This window comes from Ursus americanus, chromosome 5, assembly GCF_024610735.1.
Source record: "Ursus americanus isolate L20-20 chromosome 5, mUrsAme1.1.p, whole genome shotgun sequence".
NCBI classification, from domain to species: domain Eukaryota; kingdom Metazoa; phylum Chordata; class Mammalia; order Carnivora; family Ursidae; genus Ursus; species Ursus americanus.
This window is the reverse complement of record NC_142131.1, coordinates 52,673,715-52,700,436: the sequence shown is the minus strand read 5'-3', so window position 1 is coordinate 52,700,436 and position 26,722 is coordinate 52,673,715. Positions and strand designations below refer to the sequence as shown.

Here is a 26,722-nt window from a genome sequence, read left to right as displayed (position 1 = left end):
TAGTGTAAATTGACTGCTTTTGGAGAAAGAGTAATTCCTTGCATAAAAGTAGGTCACAACTGGGAGGATCAATGAGTAAAAATGTTACTACCAAGCTGATATCTTTTTATTTGTTTCTCTGTTTCACTTTGGCATAGCCTGTGATGATCTTTCATCTCTGTTCTTATTCTGATTTCTCTTTCATTGCTTATTAAACAGCATTTAACATCAGACTCTAATCTTTTGATAGATTTCACCCCCGGTGAGCTTATTTCATGAGCCATTTGTGCAATGAGGTTTCTGAAGTAACTTTTTGGCAATGGGGCAGAATTTCCCTTCAGAGATTTCTGAAAACCTGATATTGAATGTGGTCGGCACCCCTTTCAGAGCCTCCAAGAAAAGGAAACCAAACCTTAAGGTAGCTTCTTTGCATTTGTGGTCCTGTGACTCCTCATGAGTCACTCTGAGTGCTCTGGGCAGATTTGTCCAACTGTGCTTCCGTAGGACCAGGTGGCATAAGATGTGGAAATCGCAAAAGACTAGCAGAAATAAGTTTGCCGTCATTTCTTTTCAAGCCATTTGTAGCCACCAGATCTTCAGTATCTCTGCCACTGTGTGTATACATTCACCCTAATTGCAGAGGCAGTGGTCTGAAAGAGCTAATCCTTCTTTTAGTGGCACCTAATTTTTTTTCCCCCAAGGACTGACTTTTCTATCTGGTGACTCTGTTCTGTATCAGAATTTACACTTGCTGCAAAGCGACATGGGGGTGCATTCATAAAAAGGTGTGTGATGGTCAGAATAGGCAAAGAAATTCTATGTGAACTTCCGTTCTAGTGTTGCATCCTTTCATGGTCACTTTTGGGTGGTGGGCTACTTTGTTTTGCCATTTCCTTATTGGTTACAGGACTGTTCTTCTGAGAAAGGGTTTATTTTCTTTGGTCTGGTAATATAATAATTTCTTCAAATTACCTCCTTCCTTGCTTTTTCTGCAGATCTGCTGAGCCAGATGGAATTATGGCTGAGCTCTTCTCAGTCTCCTATCTTGCACATATTCTGACTGATGAAGAAATCTATTTATTGTAGCTTGAATGTCATTGGCCTACCCTTTCCTCTGACCCAGGAGTGAGCTGTCACATGGGCATCTGGTCTACCTCCAAACACTGCAGGGACACAGCCTGGCATATTATAAATTGCCTATTGGCGTGCTGTCTGCTTGACAGAGGAGCAGAGCCAGTTCTGGATACTTGCCTTGGTTTGCCACCAATTTTTGCTCTCAATGAGAGGTTAGGATGATGTCAGTTCACAAATCTTTGAGGAAAACTTGCCATCACCGAGCCCAGAGGTTTAGATGAATTTAATGGAGATTTACAGGTGTCTTTGAATGTGACTTTTGTTAGGAATTCACCTGGCTCAAATTTCCTGTGCATATTAAGTATGAATATAAATTTAGTTTATCCATATAATCATATTTTGAGCATTATAATCTGTAATCATGATTTCAAAAATCAAAGGGTGGAAGGACTCCTTAGCAGTATTTCAAATCTGCTCACCTAAAAATTACAATTTTTTCTTTCAGGAATTTGAACTTGACAAATGCAAAGAAATATCTGACATTGCAAAGGTGAAGAAAATGTTAGTTCCTTGGCACATAAGCAACATTAGTTCCTTTCTGGCTTTGCAGGGTCAGAACTCTGGACTCCAGGGAAGTGAAACTGTGAGTGAGGGAGTAACTGCTGTGCTAGCAGGCTGCGCGTCCAGAATTAAGCAAACCTAGCATTTTCTGTTGTACTGGAACCCATTAGTATGTTTCAGTATTATGTTTATTTTACTTTCCTTCTTCATGGATTAGCAAGTCACTTCGGAGGAAAGTATTTCACTTAGCATTCTCATATTTCTCATCTTTTCAATTGCTTTACTAGAAGACTAATATGTAATATAACAGTGATTATTTTAAATGTTATACTCCTTCTTGCCTATTGACCAACAGTTTATATATTCATTTTCTATTGCTTTGTAAGAAATTACCACTTACTAGTAGTTGAAAACAAATCCCATTTATTATCTCGGAGTCCTGCAGGATGTTAGTGGGTTCTCTGCTTAGGTTTTCACGGGGCTGAAATCAATATGGCACCTTGGCTGAGTTCTCTTCTGGAGGCTTTGGGGAAGAATATGCTTTCAAGTTCATTCCGGCTGTCGGCAGTTTTTTACTTCTTCGTGGACTACATACTTACCGACTGTTGGCTGGAGGTCACTGTCAGCTCCTAAGGGTTGTGCTCAGGTCCTTGCCTCATGGTCCTTTCCATCTTTCGAGCTAACAGTGGAGAATGTTCTCTCACATGACCTCCCTCCCATGCTTCACATCTCTCCAACTTCTGTCTCTGATCTCTAGACCCAGATTTAAAGGGCTCATGTGATTGGGTCAGTCCGGCCCAGATGATTTCCCTGTCTTAAAGCCAAGTGTGTCATATGACATAACCTAATCAGAGGAGATTATACAAGGTGAATACACCAAGGTGTGAGGATCTTGGGGGGCATTTTAGGATTCTGCCTCTCATAGTTTATATCAATGATCACAAAGTATCACTGTGAAAAGTCTGCAGGGGTTACATCCTTAATAGAGTGCTAATAGGAAGAAAAGGAGACGCTGCATGTAGTTTCATGTCTCAGAGGGCCGTTTGCTGATAGCATCAACGTGGATTTCCATGACAAGGCGTGTCATTTCCTGAGTGGTCCTATCATTTTTTTTTTTTTGAGGGACATAAGGTATTTTAAACCCATTTTATTTTAAATTTGTCTTGAAAGAGGTGATTCACCCTTCTGTAGCTCAGATATTTGATGGTATAAATAATAAATAACGTTGTTACAGGATAAATTAAATCTTTGTTATAATTTTGGTAGAAACTTAAATGGTTTCTTGTTCTCATTAATGCTACATCACCCGTATGGACTCCCTAATTCAGTTTTTCCACGTCTGGGGTTTTGTGGCTATTAGTCTCCTGAAGGACTAACCTTGAAACAACAGAACATACTGGGGCTTTTCACCAATAGGAATTCAGCATAGTTCTGGAATGTATCATCCAAGTGTTAGAAAACTACATTACACTTCATTCAAATCCCTAGTATATGTCTTCAATGTGTCCAGTATATCAGCAGTCAACCTTTAAACTTGAGTTTTTCTGATTTTAATCAAGTTTGGGTGAAACCCACATACATTTATTTGTTACTTCAAATTTTGTATCATTTAAAAATAAATCAGTATCTGGGAAACTCAGACGTAATAAAGAGAAAACAGAAAATTACAGTTGGTCCTTAAACAATACAAGGGTTAGGGGTGCCAGACCCACGCACAGTTGAAGATCCAAGTATAAATTTTGATTTCTCAAAAACTTAACTACTAATAGCTTACTGTCGCCCAGAAGCCTTACTGAGACCATAAACAGTTGGTTAACACATATTTTGTATATTGTATGTATTGTATACTGTATTCTTAAACTAAGCTAGAGGAAAGAAAATGTTAATCTGAAAATCATAAGGAAGAGAAAATACACTTACAGTACTATACGCTATTTATTGAAAAAAATACACATATAAGTGGACCAATGCAGTTCAAACCTGTTTTGTTCAGGGGTCAACAATATATGTCATTCCATGTAAAGTAGTTTAAAACACAAACTTTTGTGGGGCACCTGGGTGGCTCATTTGGATTAAGCGGCTGACTATTGGTTTCAGCTCAGGTCATGATCTCAGGGTCCTGGGATCGAATCCTACATCAGTCTCTGTGCTCAATGCAGAGTCTGCAAAAGTTTCTCTCCTTCTCCCTCTGCCCCCACCCCCCCCCACCCCCTGCCTGGCTCACGTTCTCTATCTCTCTCAAATCAGTAGATAAATCTTTTTTCTTTTTAATGCACAAACTTTTGTGTTAGGGAGACCTAAATGTAACGATCAGCCAAACCCACCAATCAGGCAAGTGATTTAATCTTTCTAAAGCTCAGATTTCTTATTTCTATAAATTTAAGTACATTAATGTTACCCTTGCATCATAGTTCATTTGTCCAGAAACATTTTTAAAACCTATCAAATACCTGAACCCTGCCAAGCTCTGAGGACATAGCTGTGTATTATGACTATCTGAGGATATTCACATGTTTTATGGAGAAAGCAGATATGCCTTTTATAGAATTTATGGTCTAAAAAAAAGTGTTAGGATAAATGCAACAATAGGTTTAAAGTGCTTATCCTATTGCCTCATATTGTGTGGAGACTTAAAACATTCTCTATCCTTCCTTTCCTTTTCCCTGCCCAATCTTACTACCCTAAGACACGTCATAACTATGATTCTGACAAATGAATCTGAGAAGCACCTTGTTGCCGAGGGACTATTACAGAAAACAGCAGCATGGCAAATTGTTGTTGAGGAAGTGAGGTTGGGTAGTGAACTGAGTGCCTTGGTCAGTCCTGCTAGAACTGTGCCTTTCAGCAAAATGAGGTTGGCGCTTTCATTCCAAAGGTGAAGTCACAGCAGTTTGCATCACGAATGTTACCCAATCACAGAAAAATTGGCAACATTTACCTGACAGATGTCCAAGTCTTTATTAAAAGAAGGTTCTCACAGTTGACACTGGAGCTGCTGATGGTAAGGGGAGAGATGGTGATGACTGGATTAATGGGAAATATTGAAGTCATACTGCCAGCTTTACAGAATGATTTGCAAATAGTTTCTCTTTTGCTCCCTGCAATACCACTAGTAGAAAATGAGAAGCCTTTCATTTCATCTGGAGAGAGTTTAATGCTACTTTATATGGAACATGCGTAGCATGTTGTGAACTTGAACACCAAGGAGGAAGCAGCTCGCGTATTCATATCTTGCCAGCAGAGTGGAAGGGACCAGAGAGGGCAGTTAGTGTGTGGGGATATTTGAGGTAAAGTATCCTGGAGTTGTAGCTCTTTCTGGGCCTTGACTTTGGCTGACTCCCTGAATACCATCCAACCACCCCAAAGTCTGTGTGGAACTTGGGATGCTGATCACTTCTTTCCCAGGTGTTGTGAAAAGGTGTGTTTCTGAAATACTCGGCATCCTTTGAGTAAACAATAAAAAGGATAGGGGGGCGCCTGGGTAGCGCAGTCGTTAAAGCGTCTGCCTTCGGCTCAGGGCGTGATCCCGGCTTACCGGGATCGAGTCCCACATCGGGCTCCTCCGCTATGAGCCTGCTTCTTCCTCTCCCACTCCCCCTGCTGTGTTCCCTCTCTCGATGGCTGTCTCTCTGTCACATAAATAAATAAAATCTTTAAAATAAATAAATAAATAAATAAAAAGGATAGGAACAAGAATTAGTGACATTTTGAAGTAGTTTATTGGTATTACTGTGGCTTTGTGTCTATCAGATATGATCATTATAATCCAGAATTTATAGAATTATAGTCCAGAATTTATGGAATACAACCTCCATCTCTTCATCTTTCCGCTGAAACAGACTTCAGGATTCGGTGACAGACCCACTTTTATCTCTGCCCTTGAAAACACGGTGAGAGGAACATCTATCACAGGTTTTTGTTTTCTGTTTATTTTGGTGAAGATTTTATTTATTTATTTTTGAGAGATAGAGAGCACAAACGGGGAGGGGCAGAGGGAGAAACAGACTCCCCGCCCGAGCAGGGAGCCCGATGCAGAACTCGATCCCAGGACCCTGGGATCATGATCTGAGCTGAGGGCAGACGCTTAACCAACTGAGCCACCCAGGCGCCCCTCACAGGTGTTTTGTTTTGTTTTTTTAATAACAAAATTTTTGCTAATAAATACAAGATAGTGATGGTGGTTCATTCTGTCCCCAGTGATTCCTGAGTAGATTCTATGCAGCCCATAACTCCTCCAACAGTCTTTAGGGGGCCGTATTTTCCTTTTTTGCCCCCTCCGCTTTGAATCGCTTTGAATCGACAGCGTGTGGACACCGGGCAGCAGATCTTCCCCTGCACGCAGGTGGTGCAGACCGAGCCAGGTTCTTCTTGGGTTTCAGCCGCTCCCTGTTAAGCAATCAGAGCCGAGCGAATAGTCATGGAGGGAGGAGGCAAACGCTCAGAAAAGCAGGGAGCGGGTAGGAGTTTATGAAGAGGATTGTGTAGCGAAACAAGGTGAGACTCCCGTCGTGGTTTGTTTTCCTCTCCCTGGGATTCCTCTTCAGGCCGCACAAGAGGCCGTTCTCAGTCGCGGGCGCTGGGACGGGGCACGTCCGTCCCGGGTCGAGCCTGCTGCAGCCCGCACCGCCCCCGCAGATTGCAGTCCTCTGCGGTCCGGCCAGCCCAGCGGAACCTGCGCGGTTTGTACCCCGTTACAGCCAGAATACCAAATTGGAGGTGTTCCTTTAGTGAAGCATTTGAAGGCAGAAACAATGAAAGCTTTCCCTGTCGCAAAATAGACTGCCCTCCCCCCCGGTGCTGCTTTAGGAACACAGACCTGTTTTGAGGAAGGCGAAGGCACAGCATCATTAACTCTGGTTTTTCTGTGATACGGAGTCTGTGGAAGGACCCTGATGAGCTCGCTTTCTCCTGAAGGGCTATATATACGGCTGTCATCTTAGAGGCGCACGTAAAATGGCTCCTTCCACACTTTTTTCAGATACATGGAAATACTTTAGAAACAGCTCATCAATCACTGGGAGATGACCGCTTTGCCTTGTTAACAAAACTTCCCTTTGTGATTTTGCAGCCGCGACAGCCCAACCCTGACTGGCGTTACTCTGCCTCCCTCCGAGCAGGAATGCACAGGTATGTATTTCCTTCCCTTTTTCCATCAGAAGAACTTTAACTTCGTATGGCTCAGACACATTCTGTGTCTAGAGGCCGGAAACTGCTGTCAAACTGAGAAGCTTTAGATACTTTGCCAGGGGAATGTAGTTCCTTTTGTCTCCATGTCTTTTCCTTGAAACACTGGAAATAGTGCCAAATACTTATCAAGGGCTGGCAAATGAGAGTTCCCTGTAAAATTACGGAGACAGGCTGCTGTGTACTTTCTCTCATCAAAAGTTCTGTAAGGAAATAATTACAGCTTCCTTTATCCCTTCCCCACCTATACTTTCTGTCCCTCCCTTAGAAATTATAATGAATACTGATGCTTTTAGACCTGAATATAAAGGTGTCGTCTACCTTGATTTTCTGTCACACATCGACCCTTAAATCCTATTAACCACAATAATGGCTGTTATTCTTGTTCGTGCTCATATTAGAATCTCCTTATCTTTTCCATCTTGTTACTCTCTCGTTGCCGTTCAATGGCATGGGCTCTTCGGAGGATGAGCCATGTGAAAGGCCTTTATTGAATATCTGGAGACCAAATCTATCTTATTTTAAATGAACCTAGAGTAATAGCATTACTCTAAGACTCAGATTAAATATAATTTCGCTTTCTCTACTTTGTCTCTTTGACAGTAATTGATTAACTACCATTATTCCCAGAGCTGATTTAGTGCCCAGGGCCAAATACAAGATTCTGGATTTTTGAGTGTCTTTGGAAACCAGGAAACTAATGATCACTACCAGCAAAAGGATTTAGTTTTAAGGAAGGAATAAACTCTAAACTTAAGCCCCTCAAAATGTCTAGGCAACACTTCAGTAGATCTTCACCAAACCTACATTGGTTTCTAAAAAGAGAGAGCTTACAAAGTGTGTGTTAAGTTAATGAAAAACTAGTTTTAAGTCCATTTAGAAATGCATTAAAGTAAAATAAATTAACATATTTGCAAGCATTACATTATAAGTCGAGCTATTTCTGAGCAAGAAGCAATCAGTGAAGGCCTGAAGCTCAGTAGCTGGCATCATGAGATGTCACAGTGGAACCTGGGTCATAATTTTGGCCCAGAAACACTTGTGCAGATGCTGGAATAGTAGGCGTCAGGAGGGTTCTTTCTATTTGTTAGTGACCAGCTTATGCTTTTGCCCACATCTGAGCTATTGTTGCAAACCATACGTTAGGAAAAAGCGTGGTTTATAATACCAGCTTTTTCTCTCCTAGTTGAACTAGTGCTTTACTTGAAAAGTATCAAAGCCATGAGATGTGTCTTTCTTTCTTTTTTTTTTTTTTAAAGATTTTATTTATTCAACAGAGATAGAGACAGCCAGCGAGAGAGAGGGAACACAAGCAGGGGGAGTGGGAGAGGAAGAAGCAGGCTCACAGCGGAAGAGCCTGATGTGGGGCTCGATCCCGGATCGCTGGGATCACGTCCTGAGCCGAAGGCAGACGCTTAACCGCTGTGCCACCCAGGCGCCCCTCAAACTACATTTGAAATAAAATGCTAAAACATATCACTTCCTTATTCCATTTTCAAATGGAAAAAAAAAAAAGCCAAGTGTGCTCCTATTCAGGTTTCAACTAAGATACCATGAGATATAAGTAAGATGAGGAATGAAATAAAAATTGAAGCTAAATGTAACTTATTCCTCACAGTATAGTACACTGAACATATATTAGAGTTGTAAACTTAAAGAATACTCTTCTCTTTCTACACATGTGCTTGGCTTCTTGGCCGTTCCAGCCTCAGACATCATGCACCTGTGTCTTTGAAAATTCTGCTTTGAGTTGAGCTGGTTCCAGAGTAGTTACATCTCCAGAATGAATCTGATTGAACGCATAGAATTTGCTGGTAGAATCCAGGAACACATGAAGGATATTAATGTTGGGGGAATAAAAAGAAAAGAAGATTCTAGGATGTAGATGAAGGGAAGAATTGCAGTAGGGCAGAGCTTAATGAGTGAATTTTGATTAGATATGTTACTCAGAGTCAAGAGTGAAAGAATATTCAATTGATAGATGGGCTTCCCCCACAATAGTTCAAGATTGTCTGCTCTGCTGCCTCACATAACCTTGCAGATAGTAGTATAAATTTTGTTTTAGAAACTTAATTTGCAAGATGAAACAAGGTCTTTTTGAAAAGAATCCCCTAATTCTGGTGAGGATTTTCTTGGATGATATTTACTCTTACTGTCCCATTTGTTCCTTTCTTCATTCATCCATCCCCCAAATATATGAGGGTCTCCTATGTGTGAGCATTAGACATACATACATGAATATGATGTTCGCTCCATCCCTGAATGATTTATGTTCTATCTCTGCTTGCGTCTAAGGGTGTCCCAGTTCATGTCTCATTCCCTGCAATATTTCCTGCTGAATTAATCTCTTCTGAATTGGGATCTGTGAGTAGTGGTGATAGGCTTCCTCAAGGCCCAGGAAATGTAGGGTGGGTTGTCTATAAGTGGAAGATACAGAAAGAGTAAAACAGAAAATAAGGTTAAGAAGTAATTGGGTAACTAAATGGGAATAATGCTACATTTGTCAGCAAATAATTTTCATGTTTTTTCGTCTTTGCTATAGAGGACCCAGAAACAAGAGAATCAGCAAGAGAGGCCTGGGGCTTCTGAGAACAAGCTCGCCTCATCTGCTTCAGCATTAAGATGTTAAAATGGCATTAGCCCTCTGATGGGCTTCCTGTTAGATTTACTGAACACCACGTGGCATTAATGACAACCAAAATTGCCATAAAGATAAAACATGTTTATTGCCTGCATAGTAGAGCCAGCAGTAAGTCAGCAATGCTTTTGCCATTTATGGAAGGTGACTGCTCAGCAGTAATTGCTTCAGTTCAATTGTGAGTCGAGTGTGTTAGCCGGAGCCCTGCCTCCAGAGCTGCACACACTTTCTCAGGGTGGAAGGAGATCCGGAAAGTCGTTTATGGTCTAACCATTCTTTGGGTCTGTGTGTTTACTCAGCTCTGTGCACCTAGAGGAGGCTGGCATTCTACGGGCTGGTCCAGGAGGGCCTGATCAGCAGTGGCCAACAGTATCCAGTGCGACACCAGGTAAATCCCCAAGGTTTCTCTCTTCTTGCTGGATTCTAGAAGGCACTCAGATGACCTGTTTTTTTGTTTGGTTGTTTGGTTGTTTTTTAAAATCAGGAATGTGAATGGTTCTCTTTTTGGTCTTTATTCTTTTCCTTACATGTATGATTTCCTTACATATATACATGATTTTTTTGATTTTCTACTTAATGTTCTTCAAGAATTGAAAGCAGAGAAGTGTGTGTATGTGTGTGTGTGTGTGTGTGTGTGTGTGTGTGTATGTATGTAAAGTTCTTTTGTAAAGTAACCAGGCATCTTTCACATGCTTAGGCTATCCGAGCCACACAGAGAAGATCTGGTGGCCTCATGCACAGAGATGACACTGTTAGCAAAGATCTTTTGGTTGAAGACAATGGAAGCCCATTCCAAGTGGTAAGCAAAAGGGAGATACGTAGATAGATCTAGAGATCGATATGTAGACAGATGCAATGGAGTTTCTCATGGAAGTGGAAAGTTATGAAAAGCAAGGCACCACTCTCTTTGACTTCAGGTCAAAGTCAGACCTGCCTCTTTCTGCATATCTACGTCATTTTGCAGACTGACTTTTACTCCCTTGACATGAACATATGCACACGTGACCATCTCACAGTTTCTTAGTTTAGAGGACAAATGGGGACTGATTCCTAATCCATACTTTCAGGAAATAGAATCTGCCAGATTGGATCAAGAACCCAAAGGCTGGGAGAGCAGAGGAAAATTCCTTAAACTTGTATTTCCGTAGTTTCCTTATTTTTGCCTAATCACTAAAGCAATGTCCTGTAATAAAAATATGGCTTTGTAGGCCCATCCCTCTGGCAGTTTTCAGAAAGGAAGGATTACCGAGACTGCAAATGGTGTCTATCATAATCCCCTATTAATAGAACATCATGATGATGATAGTAGTTCCTGATTATCGAGCTACAATCTACTTGGACATTGTGCCGAGCACATAAAATATGTGATCTCATTTATCCCCCATGACAACCTTGCAAGGGATTTATTATGTCTACTTTACATATGGGAAGCTGGAGACACAGAGAGGGCAAGAAACATACCCAGGTTCACGTAGTTTGTTAGTGGCAGAGGTAGGATTTAAACCCACGTGTGTCTTGCTCCAAATCCAGCTGTCTGTAGCACTTACACTCCTCGCATGGCTGGCTTGCAAGAACTCATCCAAATTCAAATACATACGTAGATACGTAGATACGTTACAGATGACATAAGTGTGCATGTGAAACATTCTTTCCAAAAATAATCAAGTGCCTTTCAAATGATTGGGCTCTCCGAATAACGTGTGCAGCTACGGGCCCATTTTTGCTGGCAACTCGGAGGGCTTTTGTTGATTCTAATCAGCCAGCATTTGCTATTTATGAATGTTGCATGATTCAACTCAAAGTCACATTTGTCAAAAAAAAAAAAAAACCCGAAACAACAAATGCACAAGTTAAAGCAATTCATTAGAGAGTAATATTGCCAGATGGCAAGGAGACGAACATGAAATAGTTCATTGACAAATCTGCAACCACAGTGCCAGTGATGGAGTGAAGAAGTGATGGAGAAGGAAGTGTGTTGGGCTGCCAAGTGTCACAGGATGGGAGGCATCTGGAATGGTAAGACTACTCTGTGAAAGCAGCTACACCCATGCCCTGCTCACCTGCCTTCATTCCAGGGCTTTTCCTGTTCTCGCAGAGGCTTTGTAGGTCAGCCCGATGAGGCAGGAACTAAATTTGAGTACATTTTCCCTTTCACGGATGCTGCTGGTGGGTGTACATTCCCAGGCAGATGTGCAATAGGAACTGTCCGCTGATTATTTCATCTGCATCTGGCCCAGGTCTCTTTCCTTCAGATTTGAAAGAATGTTAGGAACCCATCTTCTTGACAGAAGATAAGGAAGGAGTCTCCATTGCTCCCCTTCTCTCTTGTCCCAACCTCTCTTGTCTAATCCCTTCTGTCCAGGACCATGCCTGGCTCCTGACACATGAGTCACAGTCCTCATGGACTGAGCTGGACAGAGCTTCCGTCTTCCAAGCCGTCCATGGGTGATCTAACCGTACCTTTCAACACACCTCCTCACCGGTGACATGAAGCTAAAGGGGTGCCCCTCTGCCTTCTCCTCTGTCCTTTTGACACTTTGAGGTTTTAGGACTCAAAATATGTTCTGCACTGTCAGTAAGGAATATGGCATAAGATTAGGATTTGGAATCAGATCTGAATTGAATTGCAATTCCAGACTTACTTGCTGGGTGAGCATAAGCAAGTTGCTTAAATTCATGTTTTCCCAATTACCCCATCTGTAAACTGGGTATAATGATATCACCTATCTTAGTGAGTTGCCATGATTACTAAAGAAGAAAGAAAGAGCTGAATGTAGTGCTCGACATACAATATTAATAAATGCCTAATTTTCTCACTTTTTTTTCTGGAATTGTTTTGTGCAATCTATGATGTGGCCTTGGCTGATGACCTGGTGGCCAGAATTCAGTAATTCTCATTTCTGGACCCAGAGACACACCCTCTAAGGTTGTCTGGATCCTCCTGACAGATGTGCAGCCCAGGCATTCTCCCGACCCCCCACCCCAGCTGCCCTTCTGGAGATGGAATGAGGAGGCTTCATTAGTTCTGCCCAAAGAAAAGGAAAATGCTTCAAAAAACTTTGTTGTTTCCAGTCCCAAGAAGAGCCTGCCTTTCGCTGATTCTCTTGCCCTTTGTGCCTCACAATGAAAGTGCAGTTGCTTCTAGAAGGGTTCCCCCTGTTGCCTGGGTCTCCTTATACTTGTGTCTGAGATCCCCTCACGAACCACTGCCTTCTCACACCTAAAAGAGCTGCAGCCGGCGGGCATGGAGAGAGAGAGGCCGGCTGGGCACCAATCCTCATTCCCATGTCTTCCTTGTGCTTGTTTTTCCTCCATTGATGAATTCTTTTGCTTTGTCACTCAACTGTTCATTTATCTTCACAGTCCACAAAAACCTAGGATAAGAATGTCATGCCCTGAAAGGATCAATGGGGACATCACCAGGTGATGTTTTCTGAAGGATAAACAAGTTAGGCATCAAATCGGTTAATCCTGCTTACTGGCCCCCTTCTCCAGCCTCACCTCTGTGTGAGCAGACCTGGGCGGAGGGCGTCTTCCTTAGCAGCTTCCCGTGAGACTGAGCAGAGAAAGCAGATGGGCTGAAGAGGGAGAGCAGGGCATCCAGTTACAGCTGCTTCTGCAGACGGAGGGATGTGTTGGGGGGGGGAGGGGCATTAAAGGGCCATTCACGTTTACCACCCTCACTTTCTCAATGCGAATGTTCTGAAGAGGTTTTAATGAGTGCTCTCTTGTGATCAGCTCCTAGAGGGAATCCCAGGAGGTTACAGAAAGACTGCCCCTGCCTTTGAGAGAGCCGGTCTGGCTTCAGCACACCAGGCTGCTTTGCTATCCCCCACTGGTTCTTTTGAGCCCCCGTTTCTACTTTTCATTACCTGAGGCAACAGATTATTTCTGGAGTGGGAGATACTATTTTCAAAAGAGCTCAGGGAATTCCAAAACACACAGCACTACCAAAGATAACACTATAGCTTGTCAAGGAAGACCCGGGGATCCGGGAAGGATTAATTAGGTGAGATGACGAAGACAGGGAGGCTGAGGGAACCTTAGAGTGACCAGACAGTGGTTCTCAAAGTACAGTACTCGGAGCAGCCACCCCAATTCCTACTCAATCAGAAATTCTCAGGGTGGGGCCCAGAAATCTCTGTTTAAACAAGCCCTCCACGTTATCCCGATGTACCCCAAAGTTTCAGAAATGGTGTAGAATCAAGAGTAAATATTCCTGAGGCTGTGTGATATCTCTGGAGGCTCAGAAATCGTGCAAGGAAGGCATCTATTCATGATTCTTGCAGGAAGCAGGAGCCCTTCCCCTGTATCACAGAGATGACCGCTAAGAGTTCAGGCTCCGGGTCAGAGTAACCCTCCTTTGAATTCTAGCTCTGCCACTTCTCGGTTCTAAGTCCCTTATTTAACTTTTCTGAATCCTAGTTTCTCTGTAAGATGGAGATAATAGTAGTGTCCACCTAATACAGTTGTTACAAGAATCAAACGAGATAATACATGCACGTTACAGAACCTAGAGAACAACGTTTGGTAGATGGTAGTTATTTTTGTGATTTTTCAAGGTTTGAGTCTATCTTTCACATTGAGAATTTAGGTCTGAGTTGTTCTGTGTAGTCTCTGTGGGAAGGCAAGGCTCTATTCTAGAGATTTTCTTAATGCGCCTTTTTTTTTTTTAATGTCCCTGGGGAATTGTTTTTGCCCTGGTTTGCCTGTCTCTCTATTCCATGGAAGATGGACCCAGTTTATGTGCCCTGGTTTCATTGTGTTTGGGGGAATCCGTGCTTTTATTTGTTTTAGGCATTCCTACCTCTCTGACAAAATCAACTTTCCATGAAGGGGCTTCACGTAGACTCCGTCTCTGATTCTTCTCCAGAAAGAAGCCATGATCCTTGAGTTTTTTCGGAATCCATTTAGGAGCACTGCCAACATGAATTTTTCCGCTTCATGAGTGAGTGCAGCCTCAGGCCTTGTTTGAGAATTTAGAAAGCCTGCTGTTCCACTAACCTGCTCACCCTCAACTTCTCCTGTTGTCATGGCAATCACAGTCCTGGGAGGTGTGTACAGATCCATATTAGGGGAAAAAATGAGATCAGCGATCTGTGTGTGTGAGGCAGCTCCCTCACTGGCATCCTCCACCCACCCCTGCATCTCAGGGCCAGAGTGCCAGCCTGGCTGAGGGGTCTCTAGCTGAGGAATGTGAGCCCTTGTAAGGTGCACTTTTACTTTCTGGGGGTTTGGGGCTCATCATGTCTGCTGGAGTTCTCTGTGTGGCTTGTGTTTTGTGTTCTGACCTGGCCTGGAGGGAGGGAGCGAGACAGTGTGGGAAAGGGGAATTAGAATCCTCTACCTAGGAGAAGCCATGAAACTTAAGTCTGTGGGGCATCATTCATTTGCCTTTGCCTCCTCCTTTAGAAGAACACCCTACACCTTCTATTTTTCATGGTCATGTAAATAAAAAACTAGAATGAAAACTTCCTGGTTTTCCCCAAATTAAACATTTATTTTTTTAAGATTGTATTTATTTATTTGAGAGAGAGAGCGAGAGAGAGAGAGAGAGAGAGCGCACGATCACGGAGAGGGAGAAAGAGACTCCCTGCTGAGCAGAGAGCCCAACGTGGGGCTCAGTCCCAGGACCCTGAAATCATGACCCGAGCCAAAGGCAGACACTGAACTGACTGAGCCACCCAGGCGCCCTTAAACATTTCTGTTTAATAAATTGATTCTGAGATAGTTCTTTCCCTCCACCCTGTGTTTCCTCCACCTCTCTCATTTTTTTCTACACCATTTTTTCCAGGATTGGTTAGCTCTGGGCAGAATACAATCAGGATTGGGACCGTGATACTAAATAAATAAATTTCTTCCTTGAAAGTGGCCCAAAACAGAGTTCATATGCTTCCTGAAAATCCAGTCCCATCTGCACTCCGGTGTATGCTCCTGGGCATACATTTTAGAGGGTATAGTGAGGAGAGAAGAGTAGCAAGAACTGTTCCCTTAGGCTCCAGTTTCCTTCAAATCCCACAGATGCAGAGAAACTGCTAATGCAGGGTCAGGAAATGGATACTCATTATAGTTCCTTAGGTTATCATTGATCCATTTAATTTGTCACTGGAGTATACGGTCTGGCCCCTGAAAACGTCATCATGAGAAACAACTTTTGAATAATGTCTTAGGAAAATAATACACTTTTATTCTTCTTTTGTTTAAGAGTGTTGCATGGGACAATAGATTTTCCAAATTACCTTCTCTTCTAGTTTTGTCTGCATACCATAGTTCGTAGCTAAATTTTTAGACCCCTTATCAAAAGGGGAATTCAGGTTTCTATTGGGAAGATTCTAGTGTCTCAAAGGACCAAGGAAGGGCAGGGGTCACCAAGTCTGCCACCTGACTTGGGCTCAAAGATGACAGGCTACCTGTGTAGCCTGAGAACCCTGTGGCAAAGCAGAAGTGAGAGTCTATACTTCATTCTGGAGGAAAGATGGCTTGGATTGTTTGGAACTGATGGGCTTAGAGCTTCTCCCTGAGAGGTGCTTAGACAAAAAGGACCTACTTATAACCTGGGTTGAGGGCAGAGGAGAAGTAATGACTTTAAGCTTTGCAACTCTAGCAAGTGTTGCCTGCAGCCTCACTAATTCTAGTAAAGTGGAAATGAAAGCCTGTCCCCAGCAATAGCAAGGGTCTTCAATGACAAATATTTTCAGAGAAACTCAGCCCAGATTCCAGAAGAGTTTGAAATGTTCATTTTCACAGAGGCAGTCAATTTTGAGTTGAAAAGGTCGTTGTCTAATTTGGAGAAACATATTCAGGTCAAGCACTGGCTAGAGTCTGGGGGCCCCTAGGGAATGGCCATAAGAGAGTTCATTGTCAGGAGACCTGGACTTGAGCATGTGGACTGGAGAGGAGCCTCTTCTGCCTCTGCACTTAGAGCTTGTCACCCACAGTGGAAAAAGGAGAGGGGGAGGGCGCCTGGGTGGCTCAGTCAGTTAAGCATCTGCCTTGGGGTCAGGTCACGATCGCAAGGTCCTGGGGGACCTTGTTGGGCTCCCCACGTTGGGCTCCCGCTCAGCAGGGTGTCTGCTTCTCCCCCTCCCTCTGCCCCTGCTCATGCTGTCTCTCTCGCTCACTCTCTCTCAAATAAAGAAAATATTTTAAAAAAGAAAAAGGAGAGGGAGCAGAGATCAATGCCATTCCACTCTTACCTCAAGGAGACCAACAGTTTCCTCAGCAGTAGCCCTGTCTGGAATGGTCTGTCTCCAGGGGGCTGGGCTGGGTGAAGGATGGGAGAAGGCAGTCCTGAGGATGGCAGTGCCAAAAGAAATAAAGAGAAAAAGGAGTACACTTGAAACTAATATAACACTGTATGTTAACTATACTGGAATTAAAATAAAAACTTAATAAATATTTTAAAAAGTATGTTTGTATCAGTAAGGATAAAGGAAAATGAGAGCTTTATAGAAGTCAGACTCACAGGTGTAACTCTAGAAGATTAGGGTATAAAAAGGTAACTTTTAGGGACCAAATTTGTATCCACAAGAAAACAGGGATGATGAGAAGCTTATTGCTGCTAGAGTTGTGGCTCTCGACTGTTGAATCGCTAACAGTGTACCTGGGCCTCTAGATCACAGCTGCCAGTGAATGTAATAAGCAACCAAACAAACTTGAAAAAATGAAGCAAGTCTGAACAAACAAGGTTGTTGTTGATGGTCCGAGAAAGTCTGCCAGTCTGTGCTTGCTTCCCACGTTGGACCAGTCCTGTATCCAGAGCCGTTGCTCTAGGCAGCATCATGGGCCAGGCTGAGTAGTGAGGTGACATTTCCCAGGTCTTGTCTTATATGCTTCTTGACTCTGCACTATAGATACTGTCTTACCCAAAACACACGCATCACACCTCTGTTCCCATAATCATCGAGGGTCACCGAAAAGTCGGTAGCAGGGCTAAAAGCCTCAGCCTGAGTGAGTGATTTACATTACATGATGCGCACCAAGCCGCCTGTCAGAGAGTTTTGGGGAGAAAAAAGTACCACCAGGTATGGAGAAAGCCCTGGGGTGGACGCCTTTGAGCCTGTGAGATTGGCTCTGTGTTTGATGACGAGCCATGGGATACAGATACCTTTTAGCAAGGAAGAATGTATGTGGATGAGAGGCTCTTTGTTGTTGAAGTATCAGAATCTTTAAATCCTGTGCGGTTACCCCCTGTTGCTGTAAAATAGTCTTTTAGAACAAGAGAAAGGAAGATTTAATGAACGATTATTTATTGAAACTGTGACAAGCACTTTGTATGCACTGCATACTTAAACAGGAGAGAAACACATTGTTATTCCCATGTTTTAGAAGGGGAAATTGAGACTCGTAGAAATTAAGTGACTTCCGCACATTTACACATTTAGTGTTTTTCGCTCACTGTTATATTCCCAATGTCAAGCAAGGTGTCCATACAGTGGTGCTTAATATTGGTTGACTCATTAATGAATACAGTGGCAAAGGCAATATTTGAACCCATGTCTGCCTGCTGGTGAACCCTGTGCACTTAACTCACACCCTACTGATACTTTGTCCCACGTGCCAGATGAAGGGAATAGCTGGGTAACTTGGAGAGGACTACTCATTGTCTGAGTTCCAGGCTGACTATGGGGTCTGTATTGGTTTTTCATTATTATTATTATTATTATTATTATTATTAATTATTATTATTATAACAAGTTACCACAAAATTCATGGCTTAAAGCAATGCGAATTTACTATTGTACAGTTCTGGAGGTCAGAAGTTTTACTGGGCTAAAATCAAGGTGGATTCCTGTTACTATATAACAAGTATCCACTCCCCTTCAGTTTCTCATTTGCATTAGAGCGGTCACTGACAGCCTCTTTAATGTCCATATTTCTACTAACAGACGATGTAGGTATTCCCTAAGATGTTGATATGTTTTCTCTAACATTGCTCACATCTTTCTGAGTCCTCTCTAGCCGAGTCTTAGTAGCTACTTTTCTACTAAGAGTCTGCTCAAAGTAAGTTAGGCACTTTATCTCATGCTTCTCAGAATTCTTCCAATCTCTGACCATTGCCCAATGCCAAAGCCACATCAACATTTTTAGTTATTTCTAATAGCAGGACCCCACCTCCAGTTACCAAAATCTGTATTAGTTTCCCAGGGCTGCTGTGCCAAATTACCACAAACTAGGTGGCTAAAACCAATACAACTTTATTATCTTGTAGTTCTGGAAATCAGAAGTCCAAAATGGGTTTCCCTGCACTAAAATCAAGACGTCAGCAGGGCTCCATTCCTTCTGGAGGATCTAGGGGAGGGTCTCTTTCCTTGCCATCTCCAGCTTTTAGAGGCTGCCTGCATTTCTGGGCTTCTGGATCCTTCATCTTCCAAGCCAACAGGATAGCATCTGCAAATCTCTCTCTGATTCTGACTTTCCTGCCTCCCTCTTTCTCTTATTGAGGACTCTGGTGATTACATTGGGTCTGCTTGCATAATCCAGGATAATCTCTGTCTCAACATTCTCAGTTTAATCACATCTCAAAGTCCCTTTTGTCATGTAACATAACATTCACATGTTTCAGGAATTCGGATACCAGCATCTTTGGGGAACTATTATCTGCCTACCACAGGGTCTTTCATGTTTAGGCAGATGTGGCTGTGAGCATCTGTGTGTTGTAAACTTCAGTAGAGGTGAAGGTAAAATAAAGTGCATATTAGGACCATGAAGAGACTCCAGTGTGGACTAGACTTTACACAGCTTTGAAGGCTATTATTAATTGTTGGAACTTTGGTGGAGATTAATTAATCACCTCCCTTTCCCTCTAAGTCTTAACTAATTAAGAATAGATGCAAAGACCCAACTGAGGAATCAAAGTTCAGAATCAGATTTATTATTGGTAAAGACGGTCTGGAGAATATGTCAGGGCCTCTCCCTCCCAAATACAAGGGAGGAAAAATCAATAATGGCAGACCACTCCCTTGGTGAGAAGGGGGAATCATCCTAGTTTGATTATCAAACGGAGCTAGAGCAGAGAGTGAAAAAGAGTCAGAGGAGAGGTATATCATGAAAAAACAGTGACTGTTAGTGCCAACTTTCCCCACCCAGAAGCACGATCCATTTCAAATATGACTTATGGTAATCTCTCCAATTGGACAGATAACTTTTCCTTCCTGGGAAGAGTAAGTATGGAAATGGAGCTAAAGGTGAAAGCCCCCTTCCTAGCCCATTCCCCAAAGATGGAAGTATTGGTTGCTGGGGTCTCTTTTCTATGGGCAGAGGTGAAAATGGGGAGACAGGAGGAAGATAGTACTTTGTTACGTTAAAGAGTAAGAGACATTGTTCTGTCCCAGGCCTAAAAGTATTTTCCCAAGAGTTCGAGAGCAGTCAGGAGAGGACAGAACTCTTTGGATCACCCACAGCCTGATCTAGAAGGAGTCAATTAAAGGGCGTGATAGCTAATGGAGAAGTCACTGTCCCCAGGGTGATGCCAGGACACAAGGACAGTGCCTGTTGCCTGCCCTGTGTATGCATCTAGCATCTGTGTCTGGGTGAAAGCAGATTAAAACGTATATTCAGGACTTCCCTGAAGAAAAATTGCAGAGTCTGATTGTGATTGGTTAGCACGTGTGTGTGTTGGGGATTGTGAGCAGTTTGGGGGAGGAGATACTTTGGCCAGTATTCACTTGCTTTTCCTGAGTGTGATGGCCTCTGTCAGGGGCAGGGGTTAGGGTGGTTGCAGGCCAAGCCTGTGGACACAGGATTTGTTTGTGTGTTTTTTAGGAACTTTTTTTTTTTTTTAAGATTTATTTATTTATTTATTTATTTGACAGAGAGAGAGAGACAGCGAGAGAGGGAACACAAGCAGGGGGACTGGGAGAGGGAGAAGCAGGCTTCCCGCTGAGCAGGGAGCCCGATGCTGGTCTTAATCCCAGGACCCTGGGATCATGACCTGAGCCAAAGGCAGATGCTTAATGACTGAGCCACCCAGGCGCCCCTTTTAGGAGCATTTTGGATAACAGACCTATTCTCATACTAGCTACCTCGAGATCCAAACAGGCTGGGTACCTCCAAAGCCTAGAGCCTCTCAGCACCCTCAGCAGCTCTGACTGGAGACCAGGTCACTCCCCATGCCTCTGAGAGGGTTTAGACATGAAACCCATGACAGAACCTCCTTGGAGGCCAGTATCCCCCCTACAGGGGACTGCGTCACCAAGATGTTAATCCAACTGTCATCCCTGCAGTCTGCAGTGAGTGCGGTTGTGTTTAGTCCGTCATCAGCGCCATGTCAGTTTCCCTCTGTTGGACCAAGTATAAATTGATTCTAATTATTTGCTTTGGGGAAATTTCTTCAGTAAGAATGAGCTCTCTCTAAATATAGGGATTTAGAGATATAAATTAGCTTCTTTGTCCTCTCTCACTCAGGGTTGCAACTCTGCATTTAGGATACTAACCCTTTAAATGGCTGTAATTTGATGAGCACTAGGAAGATCCTCACAAAACCCACCTCACAGGCAGGTTCCTAGAACTCCACCCTTCTCCACAACAGTCTCTTTTAAATTAATTTCTTTCCTTTCTTTTCTTTCCTCTTTTCTTTCTTTCTTTCTTTCTTTCTTTCTTTTCTTTCTTTTCTTTTTCTTTTTCTTTTTCTTTTTCTTTTCTTTCTCTCTCTCTCTCTCTCTCTCTCTCTCTCTCTCACACACACACACACACACACACACGTGAAGTATTAGAGTACCCTATCCAACAGTGGTTTCCTTGGCTTGACTCTAATACAGAATTCGGTTAGAACCCTCTGTATAGTCATTAAACAAACATTAAGCACCTACTTGAAGTCAGTTTCTAATCTCGGTGATGTCAATATGATGTTAACACAGTCCTGTCCTCATAATTTGGTGGAGGAAGATAGAAATATAAGGAAATAAGATAGAAATATTACTGTGTCATGTGATAAGGACCATGATCATGCCATGCAGAGGCAGGGCCAATGAGGAGGAAGGAAGCTGGGACAAACCACCAGGGCCTATCAATCCAGAACGGGACCCAGGGTCTATCCATATTGTAATCTATACGAACTACATGTAAATGTGATAAGCTGGTCCACCTTTCCTGAGAGGGCGCCTGAAATTGTTTTCAAGGGGCCTAAACCCTCTCTCAGCAACCATGAATACTGGATAGTCGTGGGAGCCCAGAAGATGGAATTGGGGATTTGGGCAACCATCTGAGGGACTGTGACATTTAATACGGGGTATTGAAGGATGGTGTGTAGGATATGGAATGGAAGAGAGCTCTGGACAAAGTGAACAATACATATTAAAAAAACCACCAAAAACCAGGGTGGCTCACTTGGTTTAGCATCTGACTCTTGATTTTAGCTCAGGTCATGATTTCAGGGTCAGTATCTCAGGGTCATGAGATCGAGCCCTGTGTCAGGGTTTGTGTGCATGCGCTCTCTTTCTTTAAAAAAAAAAAAACACCAAACAAACAAAAAACCCCAAAACAACACAACAAAAACAAAACAACAAAAACCAGAATGCATAATCTAGGTGAATAGAATGAGTACACTTGATGGGTGGAAGGGATAAAGGGCTGTTAGGAAATGAGATCAGAAAGGCAGACAAGAGTTAGATTTTGTAGGGCCTTCAAAATCCTGCTAAACAACTTGAAGTTTCATCTGCTGACAGTGGAGCCACCAGAAGGTTGGTTGGTTGGTTGGTCGGTTGGTTCGTTGGTTGGTTGGTTGGTTTTTAAGAAAAGAAGCTCTATTGAGCCCCTTTACCATTGCTGAATCTTCAAAAATCATCCTATAATGTCAAGACAAGCTCATGAGCTATCAACTCAGTGTTCTTCCCCACCTAAACCAAGGACTGGAAACTTTAAATTCCAGTATAGTTAATATACAATGTTCTATTAGTTTCAAGTGTATAATACAGTGATGCAGCAATTCTATACATTATTCAGCATCATGATACTTATACTCTTAATCCCCATCACCTATTTCTCCCATTCCCCAACCTACCTCCCCTCTGGTAACCATCAGTTTGTTCTCTATAATTCAGTCTGTGATTTTGTCTCTTTTTCTTTCTTCTGTTTCTTAAATTCCACATATGAGTGAATGCATATGGTATTTGTCTTTCTCTGACTTATTTCACTTAGCCTTATTACCCTCTAGATCCAACTAGTTGTTGCAAATGGCAAGATGACATTCTTTTTTATAGCAGAGTAATAGCCCATCGTACATATATACCATATCTTTTTTTAAGATTTTATTTATTTTTTATTTGAGAGAGAGAGTGAGTGAGAGAGAGAGAGAAGGAGAAGCAGACTCCCCACTGAGCAGGGAGCCCAACGTAGGGCTTGATTCCAGGACCCTGGGATCATGACCCAAGCCGAAGGCAGACGCTCAACCAACTGAGCCACTCAGGTGTCCCATATACCACATCTTTTTAAAAAAAAATTATGTCTTCTTTATCCATTCATCTAAAGATGGACACTTTGGCTGCTTCCATAATTGGGCTACTGTAAATAATGCTGCAATAAATATAGGGGTACATATATCTTTTTGAATTACTAGTTTTTGTATTTGGGTAAATACCTAGTAGTAGAATTACTGAATCAAATGACAATTCTATTTTTAACTTTTTGAGGAATCTCCGTACTGTTTTACACCGTGGCTGCACCGGTTTTCAGTCCCACCAACAGTGCATGAAGTTTCCTTTTTCTCCAATCCTTGCCAACACTTGTTATTTCTTGTGTTTTTGGTATTAGCCATTCTGACAGGTGTGAGGTGATATCTCATTGTGGTTTTGATTTGCATTTCCCTGATGATGAGTGATGTTGAGCCTCTTTTCATGTGTCTGTTGGCCATCTGGATGTCTTCTTTGGAGAAATGTCTGTTCACGACTTCTGCCCGTTTTTTAATTGGATTATTTGGTTTTGGGTGTTGAGTTGTATAGATTCTTTATGTATTTTGGATACTAACTCTTCATCAGATATGTCATTTGCAGATATCGTCTCCCGTACAGTAGGTTGCCTTTTAGTTTTGTTGGTTGTTTCTATTGCTGTGCAGAAGCTTTTTATTTTGATGTAGTCCCAATGGTATATTTTTGTTTTTGTTTCCCGTGCCTCGGGAGACATATCTAGAAAAATGTTGCTATTGCCCATGTCAGAGAAATTACTGCCTGTGCTCTCTTCTAGGATTTTTACGGTTTCAGTTCTCACATTCAGGTCCTTAATCCATTTTGAGTTTATTTTTGTGTATGGTGTGAGGAAGTGATCCGTTTTCATTCTTTTGAATGTAGCTGTCCAGTTTTCCCAGTACAGTTTGTTGAAGAGATGGTCTTTTTCCCATTGCACATTCTTACCTCCTCTGTCAAAGATTAATTGACCATATAATCATGGGTTTATTTCTGGGCTCCGTATTTTGTTCCATTGATCTATGTGTCTGTTTTTGTGCCAATACTATACTGTTTTGATGACTACATCTTTGTGTAGTGTCTCTTGAAATCTGGGATTATGATACCTCCAGTTTTATTCTTTTTTTCAAGATTGCTTTAGTTATTCAGGGTCCTTTGTGGTTCCATACAAATTTTAGGATTATTCTAATTCTGTGAAGAATTCTGCTCGTTGGGGCACCTGGGTGACTCAGTCAGTTAAGCATCTGCCTTAGGCTCAGGTCATGATCTCAGGGTCCTGCTCAGCGGGAAGCCTGCTTCTCCTTCTCCCTCCGCCTGCTGCTACCGCTGCTTGTGCTCTATCAAATAAATACATAAAATCTTTAAAAAAAAAAAAGAGTGCTGCTGATATTTTGATAGGGATTGCATTAAGTCTGTAGATTGCTTTGGACATTTTAACAATATTTGTTCTCCCAATCCATGAGCATGGAATATCTTTCCATTTGCTTGTGTCATCTTCAATTTCATTCAATCAGTGTCTTCCAAGTTTTCAGAGTACAGGTTTTTCAACTCCTTGGTTAAGTTTATTCTCTAGGGGTTTGTGGGGCTTTTTTGTTTGTTTTGGTTTGGTTTGGTGCAATTGTAAATGGAACAGGACTGTTTTCTTAATTTCTCATCCTGCTGCTTCATTATTAGTGTACCGAAATGCAACAGATTTCTGTATACTGATTTTGTATCCTAAATTTCTTTTTCATTTCTAGTAGGATTGGAAACTGTCTGGAAGTGTGGAACCAAAAGGGAGGTGATTACAGAATTTTTGTAAAAAGGACTGGCCTTGGAAATGTTCTGAGCTAATGCTGGTGGAGTTGATCTGATCTTGTCTGAGAAAATGGGGAGAGGGAGGCCAGGTGTGTTTAAATTTTGCCTTGGCTTGCTTCTTAAGGGAGGCAGCACAGCATTGCACAGCACCTCAGGTCCCTGTTGTACCACTCGGTCATTGTGCCTTAGATTTATTAGTGTGTAAAAGAGGAAAGACCGTTTGCTGCTGTAAGGATTAAAAGAGACAGTAGCATGCAGAATGCTTAGTGCCGTATTTAGCACATGGTAAACATTCAAAAAATGTTATCATTTACTCAATTTAATATTCCTGGCACTTAGCACAATGCCTGACACACAGTAAACAGGATCCAAAATGGTTTTGCTAAATTAAATGAAAGGGGATAGGAAGTGCAAGGTGATGGGGCAGTGGTGGTGGACAGGGTTTTCCCCAGATGTCAGTCCTTCTCTTGCCCTCCTTCTCCTGTGGTGTTCTGACGGCACCTCCATTTTATACCCTCCTTGCCGGGAGATCACTGCTTGTCTAGAAATGGTTGCTCAAGGCTGAGAAGTGACACAGCAACACGGAGCCTGGGATTGCTGCCAAATTTTAAGAAGCGCAGATTGCAACCAAGTGAGGGGGAAGGGTAGAGATGAAAAGTTTGAAGACCCTACCAGACCCACCCAGAAGCAGTTTTACTGTTGGGTGAAAGGACTGTGCCTCACAGTTTCAGGTGGGGCAGGCAGCCTGAGAGCTGTGCGAAGAGTCCCTGTTGAGTTGTGGTGCTGAAGGAGGGACCCAGCAGGGGGCTCTTGGGTCCAGTGGGGGCTGCTTCATGGGGCCCTGCCCTGAGGAGGGCCTCTTTGGTTTAGTATTATTACGCTGTTGCCATCTTCGAGCACTTGGGAAGTTTTTATGGGCCCTGCAAGTTATGTAGCTGGTCCTGGGTCCAGAGTATCAGGGGCAGTGATGTTTTGTTTCGGCTAGTTTTTGAGCCAGTTTTTTAATTTGCAGCTGATTAAGTAGGGCTGGGCCAGGCATCTTTTTAATCTCTCTCTCTGATTGAATTATAAAAGGACAAAAATTGTGACAAATTATATCTGTACAAAACTACAGTAAAATGACTAGTACCTTACCTCTCATCTCCAGTCACGTTCCCAGGAAGTAACCACTACCAATAGTTTAGTGTGTATCCCCCAGCTTCTTTATAAACATAAAGTTCAAAGTACTGTATAATAAAACACATGTAATTATATTGTTGATATGAATATTAAATAATGCAGCATCATTTGCATGAAAATATTCGTTTCCCTCAATCCTACTTCCCTTCAGTGAGGCAACTGCCGTTAACAGTTTTGTGTGAATCCTCAAAATATTTTTTTACGTTAACAGACTTTATTTTTTAGAGCAGTTTTAGGTTCACAGAAAAACTGAGTGGAAAGTAGAGAGTTCCATGTGGCCCCCTCCCCAGACCCGCACAGCGTTCCCCGCTGTTGCTATCCAGCACCACACCCCCCATCTGTCACATTTGAAGGACCTACATGACACACGCTATCATCCAGGGTCCATCGTTTACACTAGGATTCGTTCTTCCAAATATTTTTCAAAATAATTTTTAATCACATAATTCAACTAAGCCAGCCGGGCGCCCCTGAATGTTTTTTGCTTATTAAAAAAAAGTAGGTTTTCAAAAAGCAAAATGAGATGTTATGCATATTAGTATACAGCTTTGTTAACAAACACCTTTCAAGTCAGTTCATATGGGCCACCTCATTTTTTTAAATAAGGACCCATCCTCATTTTTTTAAATAAGGACATACTGTGTTGCATACCTATATTATTATTTATTTATCCAGTTTCTTATTGATATCTATGTTTTTTAAACAATGCAGTGGACATTCTTAAACATATATCTTATGCACTACAGAAGTGGGATTACTGGGTTATAGGGTATGAAAATACCAAATTGGCATGCTCTTACCTAGGATTGACTGCATTTGTTACACACCTCCCCCTGACCCTCACCCCTAGTTAGTACTGTATGTCACTATGTCACTTAAGTTAACGACGCCACCAGCAAGGGACTTGGCCCTC

The 26,722-nt window shown here is 42.4% G+C and overlaps 1 protein-coding gene across 4 annotated transcripts in view; it reads left to right on the top strand.

Moving 5' to 3' along the window:
• The window catches only part of LOC123790247 (protocadherin alpha-C2), a 128,761-nt gene that overhangs the window by 88,153 nt on the left and 13,886 nt on the right, over positions 1 to 26,722 (top strand). For all 4 annotated transcript variants that reach the window (XM_045794474.2, XM_045794473.2, XM_045794472.2 and 1 more), the window contains exons 2-3: positions 6,683 to 6,741; positions 9,736 to 9,824. In XM_045794474.2, coding sequence (XP_045650430.2) covers positions 6,683 to 6,741; positions 9,736 to 9,824 — 148 coding nt within the window. The remainder of the gene's footprint in view (positions 1 to 6,682; positions 6,742 to 9,735; positions 9,825 to 26,722) is intronic.